Source organism: Tenrec ecaudatus, chromosome X (genome assembly GCF_050624435.1).
Source record: "Tenrec ecaudatus isolate mTenEca1 chromosome X, mTenEca1.hap1, whole genome shotgun sequence".
NCBI classification, from domain to species: Eukaryota; Metazoa; Chordata; class Mammalia; order Afrosoricida; family Tenrecidae; genus Tenrec; species Tenrec ecaudatus.
In genome coordinates this window covers 18,263,732-18,285,832 of record NC_134548.1, presented here as the reverse complement: position 1 = coordinate 18,285,832, position 22,101 = coordinate 18,263,732, and the positions used below count along the sequence as shown (strand labels likewise).

Genomic DNA, 22,101 nt, shown 5'->3' with positions numbered 1-22,101 from the left:
AGACAGTCTTATCTTCCTCGCATGGGCCAGTAGTGGACTGGAACCCCTGACCTTGTAGTTAGCAGCCCAATGAGTAACCGACTACACCATCACGGCTTCTTCTAAGTTCTAAAGGATCCAGTGAAAACACCAGTTGCCATCAAGTCAATTTCAACTTATGAAGAATCCAGGTGCTGCAGAATAGAATTGCTCTCCATAGAGTTTTCATGGCTGTGACCTTTCAGAAACAGATCGACAGACTCCTCTCCTGAGGCAGTTTTAGGTGGGCTTGAACCCCCAGCCTTCAGTAGTACAGTACTTATTGTGTGCTACCCAGAGACTCCTACTTCTCCCTGTTTACATAAAGTAGGACACAAGCTATACACTCACTTCAATTTAAAAAAAATCTATCCTCTTACACGAATCCTTTACATAACATAAAGCATTAGAAACAAGTTTTGTAGCATAAACAGAGAAACACCATCTATAGAAAGACATGTTCTCCCCTCCCCGCCCCGTTCCTACAAGTGTAAGGAAGCATTCAAAGTTAAGGCTGGGTTTTAACTTATCTACAAAGATATTAAGCATTTGCACAGAATTATTTTTGGAATGGTAAACACCTTTCCTACGTCTAGTGCTAAGGCACAATCCTCTTAAATAAGGTTAATAAAAGACCATCGTGAGTTTTAAAATCCAAGATGCTAAATCAAGAGGAGGCTACCCAGAAACTACGTAGGGGATGAATAAGACAACAGAGCACAAAGTGCAGGCGAGGCTTCCTGCCAGCACGTGCAGAGGGCCGTATGAAAGCCACACTGATTCCAAGCCGTCCTTTCCTCTCTGTTTTGTTGTTGTTGTTTTTTAAGTAGAAAATGTACATAAAACTCCTGTGGGGGCATTGTTAAAGAACAAGGCGAAAACAACAGAAATGCTAGAGCAAAAAGCTGTAACACCCAATTTTAGGGACATGGAAGGTATAGACTATTTTCTCTCACTAAGAATCTCAAGATAAATGACTGCTTTTAAAAGTCCGTTTTATAAGTTACAGAAAAAGATTCTAAATTAGGGCATGCGATGCCAAGAACATCAACAACTGTTAAGGGGAAGCAAGTCACGATGAAGAGAACCAATAGCCGTGGATGAGAACGTTTTCAGGTCTTAAATGTGTAAATATTAGGCATTAAGCCAATCTACTCTATGGGTGATTTATCGTAAGAGAAATGACACATGGAAAACATTAGCTTCAAAGTCATGGAAGATTCGGGATTTCAAGTGTAGAAAGAAAATACAAAGCTCTGTTTACAGATGTTAAGTTTCAAATTTCCCAAAGTTTAATTTTCTGAATTTGGCAGTCTGCTAACATTTCCTGTGTTCCGCAATAGATTTTTTTCTCATAATTAAATTCCTAATGGTTTGTATTATAAAATGAAGAAACATCTTCTCAATCATTAAAGAAGTATTAATCTGTGTTCAATGTAATACGATGTTCATTTCATCGATTTTTTTTAAACATCTGATTGTGTTAATACAGCTGAGTAATCAGAATGCATTATTTCTCAGCCATAATGTTAAAGAATGAACCACATCAGAAATTCCTCTAAAAGTGATCTCATCTGATTCCAATCAGTCTCCTATATTTTGCATAAGTGATTCTCAGTACTTTAAAATGAAAATAAAGTAGTGCTCTCAAAGAATCATTTTTAGAAAATTACCAAGTGGTTACTGAGGAAAATTATTGACACAGATAAAACAGATGCTATATACTTTGAATCATTTGCTCAGTTTCATGTTTTAAGAAAGATTTGTCTTATTTTTTATAATTCATTTAGAAATTTTCATTATAACTAGACTTAGGGATACGCTAGGGTGACCCTCATAATCAATCAATGTAATTGACAAGGCAAGAGATTTCAGCTGTAATCTCTTGCCTTGTCAAATAAAAAGCTCCTGAAATCCACTTCCACATGCTGTGAGCCTTGTATTAGGAATTCAATGTTGAAACTGTAATTGGTGTTAATGAGAACAACATTTCTATTTAGGAAAAAAAACCCCACACTGTTACAAATCAATTAGGCCCAATTTCAGAAATCATGAAAACGTTTTTCTCATATTGCATTCAAATTGTTAAGAAATTATTGAAGCCAAAAATTAAATTATTGTGGCTTAGCACACTCACTGTAGCTTACATGTAATTGTTCCTAGTCTGCTCTGGCTGCTCCATACCTGCACATTGCATTTATATACATTTCCTTGCTTTCCACATCTTTTCCATGAAGGGCTGTAGCAGCAAGAGAGATACACTATGGATATAGGACCAAAAATGTAAGACACAAACGATGCCCGTTACATAAATGACTTGAAAGGAATACTTGGGATGAATTGGAATATAATGTTGATAAAGCAAACCACAAGTACAATACAAAGCTTTGGTCTACATTTTAACAAAAATCTAGAAAACTAAATCATTAGGTCATCAATGATTTAAAAATGTTTCAGAATCTGTTGCCCTGAAATGAATCCATGAGTTAGATTACTTTCATTCTAATTTTCAGGTATTCTAATACTTCTGGAAAATATCTCAAAATGTTGATGTTACTAAAATATTTTGTAGTACAAGGAAATCCTAGTTATATGAAAGAGTTTCAAAAAGTTCATGGGGGGCGGGGAGATTTTCCCTTGTCTTTTCATTCCATTTTCTATGAACCTTTTGCAGCCCCCTTGAATATGAAATTTTCATATGCCATTCCTGATACAAGAGATTTCTAGAAGTTCTTAAGAATAATGATAAAAAATTGAAACACTTTCCGTGGCCAAAAGTCATTTCTTTACTTAAAAAGAGAACAATGGTAACTTTTTCCGTATTGAGTGATATGTTTCTAGGAACTAAAGGTATTTGTTGAGAGTATATGCAAGTGTTCATGGGTAGCCATCAGCATGTCTTATTTCTTACATGTTTCCTCCTATTTCAACAAAGGTCAACAGGCATTGCTTGCCTTTTCTAGGGTCACAAATTCTGGGATTTGGGTTGGATTTTGAGGTGGTAGGTAAGTTACTTCACAAGACTACTGCTTATAAACTAAGGTTATATTTTTAAAAAAAAATTAGTGAAAAGCAGGAATTCTAAATGACCCAAACCATCCCAACCTACCTACTTATATTGAGTTATCAGAAGACATATGAGAAATTAAATTTAAAACTAGAATTAATCTTTTAAAGCATAACTTTTGACAGTAAGTATCTCTGGAGAGTCAGAAATGAGACCTTTGGGCCCTTCACTTTGCTCTAGCAATGGTAACCAAGGTAAAAGGACACTAACTTCAGGATACCCACTGCCATTGTGTTAATTCGAACTCACAGTGGTCCTGGGTAGGGTTTCAGAAACTGTAAATCCTTGCAGGAACCAACAGTTTTATCTTTCTCCTGCAGAGCAGCTGGTGGGTTTGAACCATAGACCTTCCTGTTAGCAGCCCAAAGCCTAACCCACAGCACCACCAGAACTTTTTGACCTTAGGATAGGTACATATAAAAGACTCTTGAGAACACACAGTTGAATAACTGCCAATACACTGTTACTTATCTGAAGAAAGGCTGTCTGCTTTTCTGGCACGTGAAAAATAGTAACAAGTTATATTGTGGCTCAGTCAGGCAAATTGTAAATTATAATATGTCTTTCTTATGTTGATGAGGGACTGTCATCCTTTTAATTGTTATTTAAACACAACTTCTGCTGGTGTGACTCTGTCGCATCTAGAATTCATTCTTTTGCCATTAAAATCTGGCTTCACTAATTATGAATGTTCCTGAGACTTTTGTTTTCCGGGTTAGCTATTGGTTATTCATTTGAGTGCAAGTTCGACACTGTAAGGCATAAAAAGGGGGAATGTACCAGAGACGAGGCAGCTCACTGAAAGGTTGGAGACTTGAGTCCACATGGAGGTGTCTTTGAAGAAAGGCCTGGTGATCCGACTTCTGAAAAGTGAGTCACCGAAAACCTTGTGGAGCAGAGGGTTCTGTTGACATGTATGGTGTCTCCGTGGATTGGAATCGGTACCAGGGGATGAATGGGAGCCGTGAGGGACACATGAGGCAGGCTGGGTTGTCAGTGAAGGGTTGTGAGGGGGAAACGTTTGCAGGAAAACCCCAATGTCAAGACCTACAAATACGCATTTCAGTACATCTGTATGAGGATCATTGCTTTAGAATTCATGGTTTCTTTGGAGCTCCCAAAGGCAAAAAGAGGAATCGGATATGGCTAATATATTACATGGAAAACACACAAAATTGCCCATTTTCACTGTTTTGATCTACACAAACAGTAGTTTGTATGACTCAGCTCAATAGCTGGAACTGAACAAAAGTAGATCATGCAGTCAAGTAAACACTAGTTAGTGGGGGTTTCCAGGTCTAATCCACTATTTAGGGAACCTTGGTGACACACAGGTTAAGCTCTGCACAAGTAACAGAAAAGCTAGCTGTTTAAACCTATGAGTTACTCCACTGGAAAAACGACTTGCTGGCCTGCTACCATAAAGACTGGTGCCCAAGAGGTTGTACACTGGTACATATGAGGGCTGGAGGCACAGGGAATCCAGGGTGGATGATACCTTCAGGATCAAGGGTGTGAGGGGCGATGCTGGGAGAGTGGAGGGTGAGTGGGTTGGAAAGGGGGAACTGATTACAAGGATCCACATGTGACCTCCTCCCTGGGAGAGGGATGGCAGAGAAGGGGGGGAAGGGAGACTCCGGATAGGGCAAGATATGACAAAATAACAATGTATAAATTACCAAGGGCACATGAGGGAGGGGGGAGTGGGGAAGGAGGGGAAAAAAAAGAGGACCTGATGCAAAGGGCTTAAGTGGAGAGCAAATGCTTAAGAATGATTGGGGCAGGGAATATATGGATGTGCTTTATACAATTGATGTATGTTTATGTATGGATTTTGATAAGAGTTGTATGAGTCCCTAATGAAATGTAAAAAAAGAAAAGAGGAGAAAAAAAGAAAATGATTAGGGCAAAGAATGTACAGATGTGCTTTATACAATTGATGTATGTATATGTATGGACTGTGATAAGAGTTGTATGAGCCCCTAATAAAATGTTTAAAAAAATAAAATCTTGAAAAAAAAAAGACTGGTGCCTGAGGAAACCATCTGGTGACAGTTTTACTCTGTTACATGAGGTCACTGTGAGCTGGAATCGACTCGAGGGTACACAGCAATTCACTAAGTATTGAAATTGCCTTCTTTTCCTAAATTCAAATCTGAATAAAATCGGTGTGAAGTATATATCATTAATTGGCAGGCTTATAACATGTCAGATATGGTTACCAAGTACTTTCTGGCATTAATTGAATCCTCACACAAGAGATACATCCCATCTGAGCCCCTTCCACCAAGTGAATTTGGACTCATGTTGACTGTCGCTGGGATTGCTGGTGCTATAAATGTTTATGGGAGCAGACAGCTTCATCTTTCTCCCAAGGAGTGACTGGTGGGTTTGAACTGCCCACACTTGCCTGACGCCACCATCAGGGCCCTTTCACAAGATGGATACTGTTATGGACGCTGTTATCATATGATTGATTGACAACCTGAGATCTAGAGGTGTTAAATAAATTGATCAGTCATAAGGTGCAAGTGCTGAAGCCATCATTGGACTGGGGGCATCTCTCCAAAGACTGCACTCTTAGCAAGGATCACATCTTAGTTAGAGTCAAACATGCTTGTTCATTTTAATTGCTATGATAATGGCACAAAACTTGCCATATTTGGAGGGTTGCAGCATATTTACCCCCCGCTTTACATATTTAACATTGCCATGGTGCCAAGGCTTTCTTGATGTGCGATGATCGGGGGTAAAGGCACACACTTCTGAAGAGAGTGAGGTCCTGCTGGAACACAGCCTCTGACGACAGAGCACCCTGACCACAGTGGAAGAGCTGCTCAGAAGAATGTAATGATGAGGTGTTTGGAAACTCCTTCAGGAGCTTCAAAGCAAACCCAGCTCTCTTTTATTCACACTTGTTTATTCATGCTCATGGGATCATGCAACCTGGACAATGGAATGTGGGGGCTTATCTGCTGGGGGAATACGGGGAGAGTGTTCCTTGAATTTACACAAAGGACGAAAAACAGAGCCTGTCTTTGGGCTCCGTGGACGCTGTCTTTAGGGAAAGTGATGATTGGAGCTGTTGCTTGAGGCTTGAGATCAAGGACAAAAGCCTTTGGCCATTACAGAAAAAAATAATTGAGGTTGTAGATTCACTAAATTGACCCCAGAACAGCAGCACCTCCGCTCTTCCTGTAAGTTAATACCTTTTCTTTATTATTTGAGCAGGGAAAAAACAACAACAAAAAACGAGAACACCAGCCAACCAACGAACCTAAGAAGGTGTGATAACATTCAATCTACGACTAGTATCAGAATTATAGCTGGATTCTATATTTAATATTCTGAGTTTTACGTCTGCCTAACATTCCTTCCTCAAAATTATACAGGGTATTGGGAGATTAAATAACTCTTAAGATGTTCCTGTATACTTTCATTATATGTACTTTTTACATAACCAGCCAGGGATTTTGCCTCAAACGTCTGACTTGATTGCATGTCTTTTTAGTCATATTTCTTATACTTTTCTCTATCTATTCCTTTGAGACCTGAATTACATTTTTAGATTGTTCATGAGGAGGCTCCTCTAATTTCTTTGTGTCTGCGCCTAATTTGCCTTGACAACAAACATCGCCGTGAAAAGTGCAATGGTGTTCTCGGTTTTCACCATGTTCCTTGTTTTGCTTTCAGCACGATTTCATGTTCTGGGAATATCTTCCCTATGCACATATTCATAGCTGGATGCCCTGCAGAATAATATTCCTGACTTTTAGAAAATCATCAGGGAAGTTCTCTAGGTCATTTACAATGATTTAAGAAGATGAATGCATCTTTTGCGTTGCATCAGTCGTCGGTAGCTAGTTTCTCTGGTTAGATAATTTAGGATTGTCACATGATCTGCATATTCTGGACAGCTTCTAAGCTATCAGTGGTGTGCAAACAATGCTAGATATTAAAAAGTGACTTTACAATTAGTTTTGGCCATCACAAAAACCACGAAAAAGAGCAGATTATAACTCCATGGCGTAAATGAAAGTACCAAGAACACAGTACCTCTAAAACTGCCAGAAGGAAGTCATCAGGATTAAGGGAAGATTCTTTGGAAACCCTCGTCTAAATTGCCTTGTATGGCAAAGGAAAGAGAGAGATTGAAACAGACATGGAGATGCATTATCTAAAGCAATACTTCAGTGTGATGGCAGATGCTTTCTAGATGAAATATGCTTTTCTACTTCATCCCACACTGTTACGATCCACTCTTTGAAATCTGCATAAACTGACATAATTTATAATTTAATTTAACTGAGGTATTATAAGCTTCAAAACTGCTAATTGGGACGATAGGAAATTGCTTGTCTTCTCACAAATGTCAACGAAGTAGGTCAGGATAATTAATATGCAAGCTGACTTTTCAGTCAAAGGAAAACAAGACAGGTCTCATCTGTGTACTTTTAGTCACATCCATGTTAGAATAAAATGAGGAAAAATTGCAGTATGACTCAGTTAAACAATCGTATTTCCTAAGAAGACAAACAGTAGTTCAGCTATGAGTTTAGAGATCGCAATCTGTCTTACAGGGGACCACACTTTTACTTCACAGGCAGGGTCACATTCCGCATGTACAAAGAAATTGAAAAAACATCTAGGTCAAGCATTGAGGAACAGCTTGCTTCTTCACTTGCTTTGGAAGCTCTAAAGCACGATAACACACACACTGCATGAAGGTAGGGACTAATATAAATTGTAAGAAGAGATTTCGTTGATGACATAATTCTTTACCTCTAAGAAGACTTGCACTATGTTCATGTTTTCTTCCATTACTTCTGCCTGCCCCCCGCCTACCGCCTCGTAGTTTTAATTTCTTGCCAAACTGAGAGTGTGGAGCCAGAGGTCTGTACTCGCAGAGTACAAATTCCCATTAGTGGGTCAAACCAACTGCTGGCCTGGGAAGGGCTTTGAGTTTCGCAAACATGAACTGCCTGCTTGCCCATGCAGCCACAGAGTGCTCCGTGGCAGGTGGCATGCACCTAAGTCTGAGGCTCCTTTCCTGGTATAACTTACGTTCGGTTCACAGAACACTTGGATTGGCTACGCAAACTGCACTATCGACTTTCAATGGTCAATCCAAGGCAATCATGAACATGCCATCTCTTAACTAAAACTTAAAGATTCTTTTGGGAAAACACCAATTTTAAGGCTGACGTTTCTCAAGTGAACGGTTCATCACATTGCCACTCCTAAATATTAAAAATAGCAATGCAGAAAAAGCATCACGAGAAAAGTGAACATACTTATTTAATTAAATAAGAAGCATTTTCTAGGCAAGCATGAAATGCCCTGCTCTGCTGAGAATATCCTGAAGTACACTGAGGCATGTGGCCAGATTAATGGACAAATGCCCAGAGGATAACGGGGCCTGAAAGATGGTGCACCACCCCCACAGGGAGGGAAGCAGGTATGACTGGAATAGGCTGGACGGTCCCACATTATTTACTCATTAAGACAAAATGTGCAATAACAAATGGACTGGCTTTATCAAGATTATTCCACTAAGAGAGAGCTCATTGGGGTTGGGGCAGGGGGAAGAAAATATTTAATGACTGCCCACTTAATTCATGTGGGAACCTTAAGGGAAAGAAATCACGTTGAGCATGCATCTCTATGGCTAAAAATAAGTCTACTCTGAAGCACAACAGAAAAGGTCCAGAGATGCTATAGGGAAGAAAAAACCCCAACTTTATGCAAAGCTATCTAGTTAGAGATGCCCAGCGTAGTGCTAAAAGATGAGCAGGAAGGGCAGCGTGGGTGCGATGCTTGTCTTTCCCACTCTAGGACACACTTTCTCCTTTTAGTCCTGCCTCCTCCAATGACGAGGAGGAAGCCAGCCTCCCTTTAAAAAGCCATCTCCCGTGACAATGACGACATGCTCACTGACCACAAATCTCTATTTTGGAAGGCTGTGCTTAATTTTTGACACGGGACTTGGTGGATTTTGGATTTCAGTGCCCAGTTTTAACACCATTGACTTACAAATGGATGCAATGTATTTTCTCCAATATTTGTAGAATACTAAAGAAACCTCACATGGTCAGTTACAGCTGTTGCATAGCATCGGGACGGCATTGGAAACGAAGTCTGTAACTCATCTTTAGGTAAAACTTACCAAACCACGAATTAATCTTGGTGCAAGTATAATAGTAAACATGTAATATTATGCTTGCCAGAACTCCTAAAGAAGCCTAATGTGTCTCTTATCTTCTATCTATCTGTATTTTTCATAAGCCTCATATCATCTCAGCTGAATGTGCATTTGGGGAAGGGTTGGCGGGGCATGGATGGTAATTTCCTTACCTGTAGCAAATGGTTTATAGCCCTCCTCATGGAGCTTACGGCTGAATCATAAGGGGGCTTTAAACAGCTCATGGAAAAGTTCCATTATCTTTAGATTCCATTTATCCATGATTTTTGTGAGTGTGTGTATTTGTACTTCACATGGAAACTACTAAATTGAGTTTGATTATAAGTAACTCTTATATTTTGCTGGTGAAAGATATGGTTTAGTTCACATTAAATAGTGTAATAAGGAGTTATACCCTAAGAGGAAACCGAATCTATCTGGCCGATCATCTCCAAAGGGATCCCTATTATCAGTGAGCCCTGGTTTCTATCAACATGTGACTTCTGACCCGTTGGTAACCCTGTGAGCTTGGAATTGTTTTTCCCTGTTGGGGTAAACTTCTATTAACATGTCCTGGAATCAAAGTGCCACGTGCTTGCCAAATAGGTTGAAGGATACAGACAGCCTGTATCCTTAAAAGAAAAGTCTAAGGCTTCAGGGAACCTAGCCAGGAACTGTGGTTTCATCAACCTTGGTTCAGTCAGCTGACCCCGAGTTCATTTTGAATACAGGAGGCACACAATTTTATACTATTCCTTCTGTACTTTTCCTCCCAATTTTTATTCAGGGTTGGTAGCCAAAACTAGATTTTATTTCTACACTAACATAACTGCATTATGCCTTTCCCCTTCAACAAACCTGGTTTTTTATCTGGCGTATCACATTAGTGATCAACAGATGCTTGGTATGGCATGTTGTATAAAGAACTTAATCACCAGCAAGCATTCTTAATGCTAACAATGCAGAGGATAATGTAACTGACTCTTTTCTCATAAGAGTTGATTCATGAAAATTGACTTTTGCAATCAACATACATACCAAGAGAGTAGATATAATGCTTTTGACAAGTTGGTTTCTAGAAACAAGTTCAGCGCTTTGGAGTTTGCTGGAATGCTATGTAGAATTTCTTGTTGGGAAAACTGTCTTCTGAAGTTTTCCTTTAAATCTGCTGACCCATTGAAAATGGAAGGCAAGCATGTTGTGTCTTCATTTACTTACTCAGCCAAAGCTTCTCGGACACTCTGCTACAAGCAATTATGGTTTCACTTAGATTCGGGGATCAACCACTGTGGGCAATAGGAATGATGCATGCAAGGGAGAAGAACATGGATAAGAGAAGTAAGGAGAAGAAATTAATACCATTAATCTTACAAAGCGAATGGGTAGCTGGAGGAAAGAAGGACTTGCTCTAGCTGTGGGTGTCCTGCGTTATAAGCTTGGTTACTCATCATTTGCTCTCCAAGTAACTGAAGTTCTTATGTAGCAAGACCATTATTTTAAGAAAAAAAGAAGCACAATTCCATTTTCTTAAAATAAGTTCACAAAGGTTCAGACTTTCTGTATACAGGCTAAGAATCTCCATAAACATACTTACTTTTTTCTCCTATGTTTTCCCCTGCTGCCTCCCCTTCCTCCTCCTCCTCCTCATCCTCTTCCTCCACCTCTGTTGGTTGCACATCATCCTGTGGATCACAGGCACTAAGGGGCGCGTTCAGACAGCAGTGGTTGAACCCACTATCTCGAGGCAGAGTGAAACTTCGAGGCTTGCCCCCGTTTCCATTTAACACTTGCATCCTCTCGCTCTCAGCTAAGGGATATGGCCCATAGTGATCCTGCAGGTGACACTTTTGAGTTGGAAGGGTGGACTGCCGCCTGTGCTCAGGAGAGATAGCCGCCGAGTCAGAGAAGACAGAATCCTCCAGGGGCAGAGTCTGAAGATAGTGTAATCCTGAGCTTGTCAGTGGCGTCTCAATTAAGTCCTGCCAGGAGCGGCGCTGGCTGGCCGTCTTGCGTATGGGGGACACAGCACTGCTCCCAGTCACTTCCTGGCGAAACTCCTCATGGGAAGATTGAGACTGAGAGGTCTCTGTGGAGGAAAGCCGGCTGTGCTTTGCTTCCACATAAGGACTGGCACAACTCATCTGTGGAGAGGATGGCAAGAGCCTCAGATCAGTCACCTCAGAAATGAACGACCACTTCTACCAACCCTCACCTCAGCCACCAAGAATAATAGGGTTGGTTGTCGCCTGATAATATTGAAGTAGCAGATTCATATTTAATCAAGTTAATGACTATCCAAGCTTTCAAGTAGCTCAAAAAGTAGGCTCACACTTCTATTTCAAAAGACTGAGGCCTGGAGCTATTGAAATGTAGCTATACTGGGCTCGCAGGACAAAGATCTAATACACAAACACAAGCTTTCACAGCAATAAAAGTTTAAGAGAATGTTGGTGCTTCAAAAATATTCATCAATGGAAAAACTATGATTTAAAATACTCTATACATTTGAAATCCTGAAGATGGTTCCTTAAATCTGCATCTCCAGATTTTATGTACTTTGGGATGAGAGCAAAGAGAGAATCGTTTGAATATGAAAATGAAATGCTTAGAAACAAACAAGAACCCTTCTTCAAAGAAAGGCTGTCTTATACTCTTGTCAATTCTCAGGCACTTTCAAGCGTGTTAAGAAATACATGAAGGTCTAACACATGCTACAATATAGATAGGCCTTGAAGACATTATGCTGAGTGAAATAAGTCAGTCCCAAAAGGTCAAAGAATATCTTATCTCATTCATATCAAATACCTAGTCTAGGCAAGACTACAGAGATAAAGTTTATTAGAGATTACCGACAATGGGTGAGAGGGAGAGGGGAAAGAGGGGCTCAATGTTGAGGGGACACTAGCCTTCATTTCAGGGTAATGGCAATTTTTTAAAGGATAGTGTGATGTAACAATATGATGGATGTAATTGATGTCACTGAATTGTAGATTTGCAAAATGCTGAAATGGCAAATGGCTTGTTGCATATATATGTATCACAATGAAAAAAATGTAGGCAGGTTAATGTTACACCTTGATGGGGATTAGCATTTGCCTCAAGCATAGACACTAAGCCAAACTAAAGTATTGCTGGACCAGTTGAATTCTGAGTCAGAGAGAATCTATAGGGCAGGGTACAACTGCCTCACAAGGTTTCCAAGGCTGTACATCTTTATGGAAGCAGCCAGTCACATCTTCTTCCTACAGAGAGGATGGTGGGTTTGAACTGCCAACCTTGGGGTTAGCCACTGAGGACTTTAATTACTGTACCACCAGGGTTCCTTGAGCAGAGACACCACCCGGTACATAAAGACAAAAGAAAAGCAAAATATTTTTATCCCAGGAATTTTAAAATTTGGGAATAATTGTTAGAGAACGAAGACCAGTCGAGATACAGGCTTGGAGTGCATCCTGCAAAATACATGCAGTTTCTCCTCTGGCAACAAGCCTTAGCCCAGTTCTGGGTGCCTGCACACTAGCCTGGCCCCTGTCTGGGAGGAGGTGGAGCCAGGTTGATTCAATATTATCATCACAGATGGAGAAGGCATGTGGCCTATCCTATGAGCACTGGGTTGCCTTCCTATAGGTCTGAACTACAGTGAAGGTTTTCTGAGATTCATAAGTTTATAGAGCTGGTCAGTGAATCTGCAGTTTTCCGTTCTGCTTCCATTAATATTGTAAAGAAATTGTTTAGATCAAGATGTTTTAGGGAAAGAGGAAAAAAATCCAGTGAACTGTGTATATATCCTGTCACCAACTTCCTTGTTTTCTTTCCATCGCTTATTTAGCCCTTGCCCTTAGAGAAATGTATATACAGATAGGGGCAATTCTGTAGTACCCCCTGCACTTCTCCTCTGTCATCAAACTTTAAAAAAAATGTGACCCCCCCTTTCAATTTTTATGCAATAGTACTTATTCTTTTATTTCAGAAATATCTATTAAGCACTACATAATAGTAATAAATAAGGGCCAGTGCTGTCCTAGCCTACGGGAATGCACAGATGAACAGAACAGGGTTTCTTTTCTCAATGAGTTCATAGTGTAGGCCATTGAGTCATTCACAAATATTCCAATTTACTGTTTTCAGTATGAGCATCTCCATGTTTAAAATGTTTGAGAGTTGACTCTGATGCACAGCCAGGGTTGAGGGTTAGCTTGAATGATATCGCCATCTTGTATTAGCAGTTTCTCATTAAAAATTCCTTGGAGTGATATGGATATTAGATTGGCTGTTACTGCCATTTAAACCCAGCTTCCATTTCCTATGTAGGAGACTCAGTCAGCCTGAAGAAAGGCAAGTCAATCCTGTGGTTAGTGTGATCATGTCATACCATGTACTGTCTAATACTGAAATACTACTGAGACCCTATGATAATTCTGATGGGAAATGGGCATAATATGGAATAGTTCCAAGGAAACCAAAGCAGTCGTTTACCTGATTTATAAACCAAAGTTCTGTCTGTACACGGAATAATTTACATAGGCTTAGAGAGTCCAGAGTAGCATAGGAATGTGTACATTAAATCAGACCCCTCCCTAACTTAATGTTCATCATCAGAAAACTATCTAAGATTGTCCCAGTTTCCCTTTATATCTGGGGGTGCCTGTGAGTCTTAAAGTCATATCTGTCTTTTTACTATTGGTTGAATTTTCTTCCTCTCATAGCCCAAAATAAGCAATGTGGGTAAGAAGTGAACTGGAGACTGACTTGATAATACTGCATGGGAATAATACCATCTAAATTCTTGGTAGAAGAATCTCTGAACCATGACACAGAAGGGATGATAAATCCAGGGTGCATTAGAGCACTGAGGAAACACATAACTATCCTCTGGTTCTTTATTATTTTCTCCCCTCACCATTAAGGCTTATTTTTTTTACCCCATTATTATTGTTAGATCGACATAGGTTCATTTGCATAATTTAGATTGTTCAAGACAGGAATGCCAGGATGGATGACCCTTCAGAAACAGCAACAGGAGTAATGAGTTCTTGAGGATGTGGAAAGAGGGAGGGGGGAGGAGGGGAGTAAGGGGGAGCTGATAGCAACGATGACTGTATAACCCCACTTGAGGGGAGCACATAAGAGAATTGTAAGTGCATGGATATAGTGGATGGGGTAAGATATATATATATATATATATACATTAATAACAGTAAGGATTCCTGGGGGGAGGGTCAGGAAGGAAGGGGATAATGGCGAGCTGATATCAAAGAGTTCTAGAAAAAAATGTTTAGAAACTGATGTTAGTAGCATACAATTATGCTCAATCCATTTGAATTATGGAGTGTTATGACATATGTAAGAGCTCCCAATATAATGACTAAAAACAAAACCCAATAAAAAATCAAGGATTAAAATTAAAAAAATCAATAAATAAAAGAGAAGAAAATGTCAGGTTATTGTTAAAAAGTTACATGCTCAAGCACATTCAATATAGATATGAAGGGACTTTAAGTGGTTTGTGAAAAATTCTATTTTTTTTAGTTCCATATTTCCATTAACTTTCTGAAGTCCTTTCATACGCTATTAATCTTTATGAGTTGCTTCTATGGGACATAGGAATGAATATTATTAGTGTGGAATATCCAGAATAATCCACTTTATATATCTTAAAAAATAAACAACCATTTTTTTCCTGTTGATATTTCTATGAAGGGTACTATGGCACAATTGATATATTTCCCTAATAAAACCAGTCCGGTATTTATTCTGCCTGGAATCTGTGGTGATATTTTTCTGTACTAAAAACATTCTGATTTGCTTTAGAATGTTCTTCCTTATTGATTTTTATTCTCCAATTTTCTTTCCCTGCAATGAAACTGAAGTTTGGCAAGTAATCTACTGTATGTTTTCTTTTTTTATTTAATTGAGTTTTTAAGGTTCCTACTTGACAATCTCCACACAAATTATTCAGTGACATTAATTCCATTTGTCACAATGAGTCAACCTTCTCTTCAAAAGTTGCTTTCCATTTGTTCTATTTCCAGTACTGTTATTTTTCCAGTGCTAGTGTTACCTAAATCCAGCTTCCATTTACTATCTATTTTCCCTATTGTATACATTTTAATATGCAAAAGGATGTTTCTGCTGCAAGAATCAGATTCTCTATGGGGGATGCTCTTGTTGCCAACTTACAGAGGGAGGCCGTGGGTACGTATCATAGGGGGGCGGTGGGCTGTCTTGCTTGGGAGTTGATGGAGTATCTGCCTCTTCCTTGTCACTCTCGCTCCAGTAATCTGAAAAGAACACAGTAGCATTCCATTACATGTTGTTCACCATATTGCCAAGAATTCTGTCATTTAACAGAAGGGCATTTAAATTCCCATTTCGACATCTCCCATTCTCCCAGGCCCACCAATTTTTATTTTCCACTGGGTTTTCAAGAGGAAGGAAGAGTACGATCACCTAATTGCCACCTCTTTTCAAAGTAAGTAATTCTATGCAGTAACAATTATAGAGGGTTAAGAAAAAGACATTGTTTAATCCAAATAGAGGGTAGGTTGTTTCAGCTTCCAGGCCATATTATTCTAAAGTTTCAATTACTGGACAGTGTCAGATTATGCCTCTTAAAGCTGTAGTGTTTTATCCTAAAGATAAATACTCAAAGCAAAGCAACAGATGTATTGCTGTAGAGCTCCACAAATGTACTCGGCTCTCCAACAATAATGCTCCACATTTGCTTCACTGGCTCTAATTCACTGGTTATCTAACAATCACTGTTTCCAGAGTCACGCTGACATCAATCTCTATAACACATTACTCCCACCTTGACTCGGAAACACATGCACACCCTGATGCATGCCAAATGCACAAGGGCAAATCTGCTGATGTGACCTGAAAGTTCCAAACTTCCAGAACTACTTAAAAGGGTAAAAAATACAAGCCCACTAGACGAGGTGATTGGCAGACGGCAGGCATGAAGGAACGAAAGAATTCTGAGGGACATTACTAAAGGAAGTCAAACGCAGCAGAAAGGTCAATGATCAGAACTACTTTCACACACCTTGTTGGGGTAATTCTCTGTTTTACAGGGGGAAAAACCCCAAAGTATTGTCCATATGAATGGCAAATGATTTAAGAAAAGAGAGTTATTAAAAGAAAAGGTTCCCTGTTTTAATGAACAAAAATCTCAAAAGAACCATTACACGCATTAACTAACACTGAGATTAGGTGAAAAAGCGTGGCATATATTTTATAGAAACAACTCTCTTTGTATTGATGGATAATATTATTAATAGAAAGGACAGCTAACATTGATGCTAGCCAGAGAGTAGTAGAGCTCAAATTTGAACTAAGACATTACCTTGTCCTAAAGCTTTGAAGACTGTCACTGGGACTCTTGAGAAAGTTTAGGGGAAAATGGGATGCATGATAAAGGAAGATGTCCAAGGCCTTAATCCTCTTTCTTCTATTGCTATATTTAAATCTGGCTATTGTGAACAGATATGTTTCAGCAGTGGCTGTTGGGATATAAAATAAGTTTGCACTATATTCCTGTCTCTAAACACTAGGACTTCAGTCTCCACCCCCATTAGTTATCTCCTTTGAGTGAAAGATAAGCAAGAATTAGTTCCTCTAAATTTGATGTCTGTTTCTTACATGGGATCATGTTGGTGGCAGCCAGTATACTAAGTCTCACTGCAACTATAAATGGGCACAATCACCCCCAAATTAACCTGGCAAATACTCATGGAAAAAGCATGAACTAAAGATGCAGACCGATGTCGGCTCAATGCACGGTTGCTCCACTTATCAACTTGGTGCTCTTAGCACGACTACTTTACCTCTTGAGCCTGCTTTGTCACCGTTAAAGGAACGGATAACTGCTCCCTGCTTTTCCAACCAGCTGAAAACAACAAAGCCCACATGGAAGAAGCACACCGGCCTGTGTGGTCACGAGGTATCCATGGGATCAAAGACCCAGAGCAAACACTCATAATATGAAGGAGTAGGGGAGTGTGGAGTGGAGGCCCAAAGGTAATCTGTAAACAATTGGACATCCCCTTACAGAAGAGTTGTAGGGAGAAGACAGACCAGTCAGGGTGCAGTATAGCACCCATGAAACCAGCTTTCCTGATTCTTTAATGCTTTCTGCACCCCCACTAGCACGACCCTAATTCTACCTTACAAATCAGGCTAGACCAGAGTATGTACATGGGTACAGATAAATGCTGGAAACACAGGGAACCCAGCCAGGACAGATAAACTCCTCAGGACCAATATTGAGAGTAGCCATGCCAGGAGGGTAAGGGTAAGGTAAGGGGAGAAAGGGGAACAGATCACAATGACCTACCTATAACGCCCTCCCAGGGGGATGGACAATAGACAAGGGGGTAAAGGGAGACATCAGACAGTGCAAGACATGAAAAAAAATTATAAATTATTAAGGGTTCCATGGTAGGGGAGGGAAAATGAGGAGTTGATACCAAGGGCTCAAGTAGAAAAAAATGCTTTGAAAATGATGATGGCAACATATGTACAAATGTGCTTGAGACAGAGGTGGGGTGGTAGTCGTGAATAAGAAAAAAATGCATTCAAGTGTCTTGCAGCTTAAAAGCACTCAGTAAGTATCAGGACTCCTTTATTTTCTTAGGTGTATTACTTGGAGGCAGTATGCTAGGGCAGTCTGATGGAGATCACTTAAGCAAGAAAGGCCTTGGCGTTCACCTTTGTAGATAATGTGGTTTCTCTTGCAGCAAGTAACAACAACAAAAAAGCAAGTTCTAGATTCTTGAAACCTAGGCTGGGTAGTCATATGGGTCCTTGAAGTACTGGTGGGAAGTCACAGCAGGCATAAAAGGAATTAACGTCCCCCAAGCGCCCAGCATCAGGCTTGCCACAAGCACTTCTGCCTATATTGTCCTCATTCTTTTTCCAGAGGCTGTGGCACCCGTGCTGAGTTTCTCCTTGATGGTGTCTCAAAAGCTAACGATCTCAAGTGGTCCTTGAGATCTCCATTAAGTGACAGCCTTGAGGTACGTTTCTCTCTTCTTTTCTCCCCCAGGTAAATGAGGAAGAATTCTAGCCCACTACTTGGTGTAAGCTTTAGTTTATTGAAAAGCACCATTAATTTAAAGCTTTCTTAGGATCTTAAGAAAAAGTTGAAATACTACTTGTAAATTAACTACTTCCCTTGCACTAAACTGTGTATTTTTGAGAGAGCACTGATAGAGCAGTAGCCACACAAAAAAATCGAGTCAGCCATTTTGTGTGGAAAATTAAATGCACACACGTTGCTCAGAGGCTAAAACTAATTTGAATTATATTCTAAGGGAAATTTAATGTATGTTTATTAGTTCTCTAAATAGAACAAGATAAATGGATACATTTAATATCTCTTGGGTGGTTCCGGATTTTTTTTTAACAAATCATGTGCTCACTGTGTGGGGTCAATTCATATTTTCCATTTTCGTGTTGATATCAAAGGATAATTTGAGGGGAAATAGATTTCAAATTTAGAACAGAAATACTAAGAAATATCAAAGAGATCTAAGTATTATATTCATTTTTATAAATAAACCTTTATATAGACCTTTGATCAGATTGAAAATAATGTGACTCGTAGCTGGGGGGAAAAAATAGAAAAAGGATTCACTGATAATTAGCCAAATTGTGAACTTGGCAGAATTTCTTGTTAAAAAATAATGACGTGGAACCTCAGCACCTTTACACTTCTGGAGTTAAATATAGCAAGTCACTAAACTTTTATTTAAGCCAATAACTGAGTCATTTCTAAATTGTGCTGGGTCTTTAAATCAAAATACTTGGCAGTCTTTTCTTTACACCTTTGGGAATTATTCCCAACCATCAGAGTTGTATCTTCTATGAAGTTTAACTTGCACATTGAGACTGGGACTCACAAGAGATGTCACAGAACGCTATGGAGTGAGGAGCTAGTCTGCACACCTAGTGTGACCTAAGCATGCAGATGGGAAAGTAGCCCTTGGTTACAGCGCCTGAGGAACATACAGTGAGTGGTAGTCAAAACGACACCGGAGACTGAAGTTGTTTATACTGTAGCAATCAGCTTCTGCCTACGGTTTTCTACCACGTTCCAGTCAGCGGATATATTGGGAAGGCTGCATCTCACCTTCTTTAAATCTTGGGTATGCCATATGCACAAAAAATGGAATACTTACACGAAAGAGGGTAGCATGAATGCATGGTTTAAATATATTTTGAAACCTGCATGCACTAGAAAACTTACCAGTTCTTTCATCCATGATTCAACCTGGCTTTATAATACCAAGCAGTATAAATGAAATTCACTAAAATGAGGACCATACACAGCTGTAAAGCAAAATGCAGAAGCCGGAAAACCCCTTTCTTGCAATCTGACTGATCTCAATGTTTCTTTTCCCTATTAGTACACTGTCCATACTTCTAATCCTTGGCTTCTTGAAACTCACTGCAATGGAGTCGATGCCGACTCATAGTGACCCTATGGTCTTATGAGTTTCTGACCTTGTATGTCACGCTTTACTGTAGTAGAAAGTCCTGTCTTTCTCCCATGGAGTTGCTAGTGGCTTCGAACAGCTGACTTTGCAGTTAGCAGCCCAACACATAAGCAAGGCTCCTGTGCGTCTATGTGTGTGTATACTTGGCACAAATTTTAAAAATTCGACTGAGGCATCAAGGTGGGCAATAAAGTGTATCACTCATGCTGCTCCCACTCACAACAATGTTTTACTATGTTATTTCCTTGGGTCCACATCTGTCCCGTCCAGCCAGAACCAGTTCAGATAATCGAGTCAACACCATCTTCCCCTATTTCCTTCTGGGGTGAATCTCTCCAGCCTCTTACTTCTCATGAAACTTGATTTATATTTTAACTCTATGACACTGTACTTTCTATACCATACTAAAAGTAACATAATTTCAGCTAGGATAGGGGCCTGGATCACCATTATATAATCGGAATGCCTAGTAGAGAAAAAGGTCTTCCCCGGAACAACTTAAAATGGAATACAGTATTTTCTTTCCCTCTCCACCATCAACTTGAAATCAGGCTTACTAGTCACTTGTCCACCAAGCCAGTTCCTCTCAGCATCAGATATATACTGTGTAAAAGCTAGAATTCATTTACTTTGATGCTGCTCTTCAATTTTCTTAAGCAACTTTAAGTGTGCACTTTTTTGCTGTCCTCCAGGTGATAAATTCCCATCTGTAGGAACCATGTCTTGCTGGGGGTTTTGTTTGTTTGTTTGTTTTGTATGTTAAACCTTCCTGCCTTATATCCTCATTCCACATCACTCCTCCATCTCCTTCACCCCTGGGCCTAAACCAGGGTCAGCAAATTACAGCTGAAGGGGCCACATGTGACCTTCTTCCTGCTTTAATACCATGCGGACGTAGGCCAAGAATGGGTTTTATGTTTTCAAATGGTTGAAACATGTTAAAAGGGAAATATAAGGTTAAGTCATACATGCACTAGCTTGTTTACATGTGTCTCTGTGACCTACAGTCTGGACGGCTGCAGGCAAGTTCTCTCAGTAATACACTTGTCCTAATCTCATTAGGGTGCCTTCAAACACAAACAAAAAAGGTCCAAGCAAAGCAGTAGCTTCTAAAGAGATCTGCTGGGCCACTTGCATTGGAGGTAGAGAGGTCAGCCCTATGACAAGAGAGCTGGTAATTGTTTGTTGGGACTTCAATGGGGTCATCTTGATAAAATGGCCTTGGAGGCCACAGGATGATTGCTGGCACTTATTAGGAAGACGTTTCAGGAAAACTGAAAACTGCACTGGTAAGAAAAAGGTCAGGAGAGTCGTGCCAAGGAATTTTCCCTATCGCGCCAATACACCTGCTCTTTCTTTGAGAATTTCATTGGAAAACCTTACTGGCCCCCACCCCAGACACCCCCAATCTCACCCCTTCAGACATCCTTTGTTTCCCAAACTCAAAAGACATTGAAAAGGAATACAAGTTGGGGTCCTCAAGGATGCCAAAACTGCTGCTGCAATGTGGTACAGAATTCCTTGAGGGAAGGGTTAGAGCAGCGTTTCTCAACCTGTGGGTTGCGACCCCTTTGGGGGGGGGGTGGATCAAACGACCCTTTCACAGGGGTTGTCCAATTCATAACAGTAGTAAATTGACAGTTCTGAAGTAGCAACGAAAATAATTCTATGACTGGGGGGGGCAGTCACCACAACATGAGGAACTGTATCCAAGGGTCGCGGCACGAAGACAGTTGAGAACCACTGGCTTAGAGACGAAAACACCCTCTTCAGAAGTGTACAGACCTAGATGGAGGATCTGGTGAGCAACAGCAGCTTCGTGTTTGTATTTTTTCTTAATAAAAGTTTCTATGATTTTGTAGCAATATTCTGACATATCCTCACATTTCTCAACCCAGGAAAATTTGATGAAACTACAATCTCAGTGTCTATAAACATTTTTCTTTGGAACACACTCATGCATTCGTGTACGCATCATCTGTGATTGTTTTCATGCTGTGACAGATTAGCTGTAACAGACTGCCCAGTCCACAAAGCCTAAAATATGTACTATTCATCCCTTTATAGGAAAAACAAAACTTTTGTGATCTGGCTAGCTCCTTTGGATCGATCTATTCACTCTATTCAAATCCATGAGTTGATTCTGACTCATGGAGATCCTGTAGGGATGGGGTAGAACTGCCTTTATGGATTAGATCTCGATATCCCTTAGTTTTTAGATGTTTTTTCAAATATTTGGGTGAGATTTTACTCTTGAGTTTGAGAGAAAATAGAATTTCAGAATTTTCCCATCCACCAACTGGCTCTAGACTCCCGGGAAAGACAAATATATT

General features: G+C 39.9%; 1 protein-coding gene across 4 annotated transcripts in view; it reads right to left on the bottom strand.

Annotated features, from left to right (window-relative positions):
• The window catches only part of CNKSR2 (connector enhancer of kinase suppressor of Ras 2), a 296,606-nt gene that overhangs the window by 33,361 nt on the left and 241,144 nt on the right, over positions 1-22,101 (bottom strand). For all 4 annotated transcript variants that reach the window (XM_075539028.1, XM_075539029.1, XM_075539030.1 and 1 more), the window contains 2 exons: positions 15,447-15,547; positions 10,861-11,407 (listed from right to left, as the gene is read on the bottom strand). In XM_075539028.1, the coding sequence (XP_075395143.1) occupies positions 10,861-11,407; positions 15,447-15,547 (648 nt within the window). The remainder of the gene's footprint in view (positions 1-10,860; positions 11,408-15,446; positions 15,548-22,101) is intronic.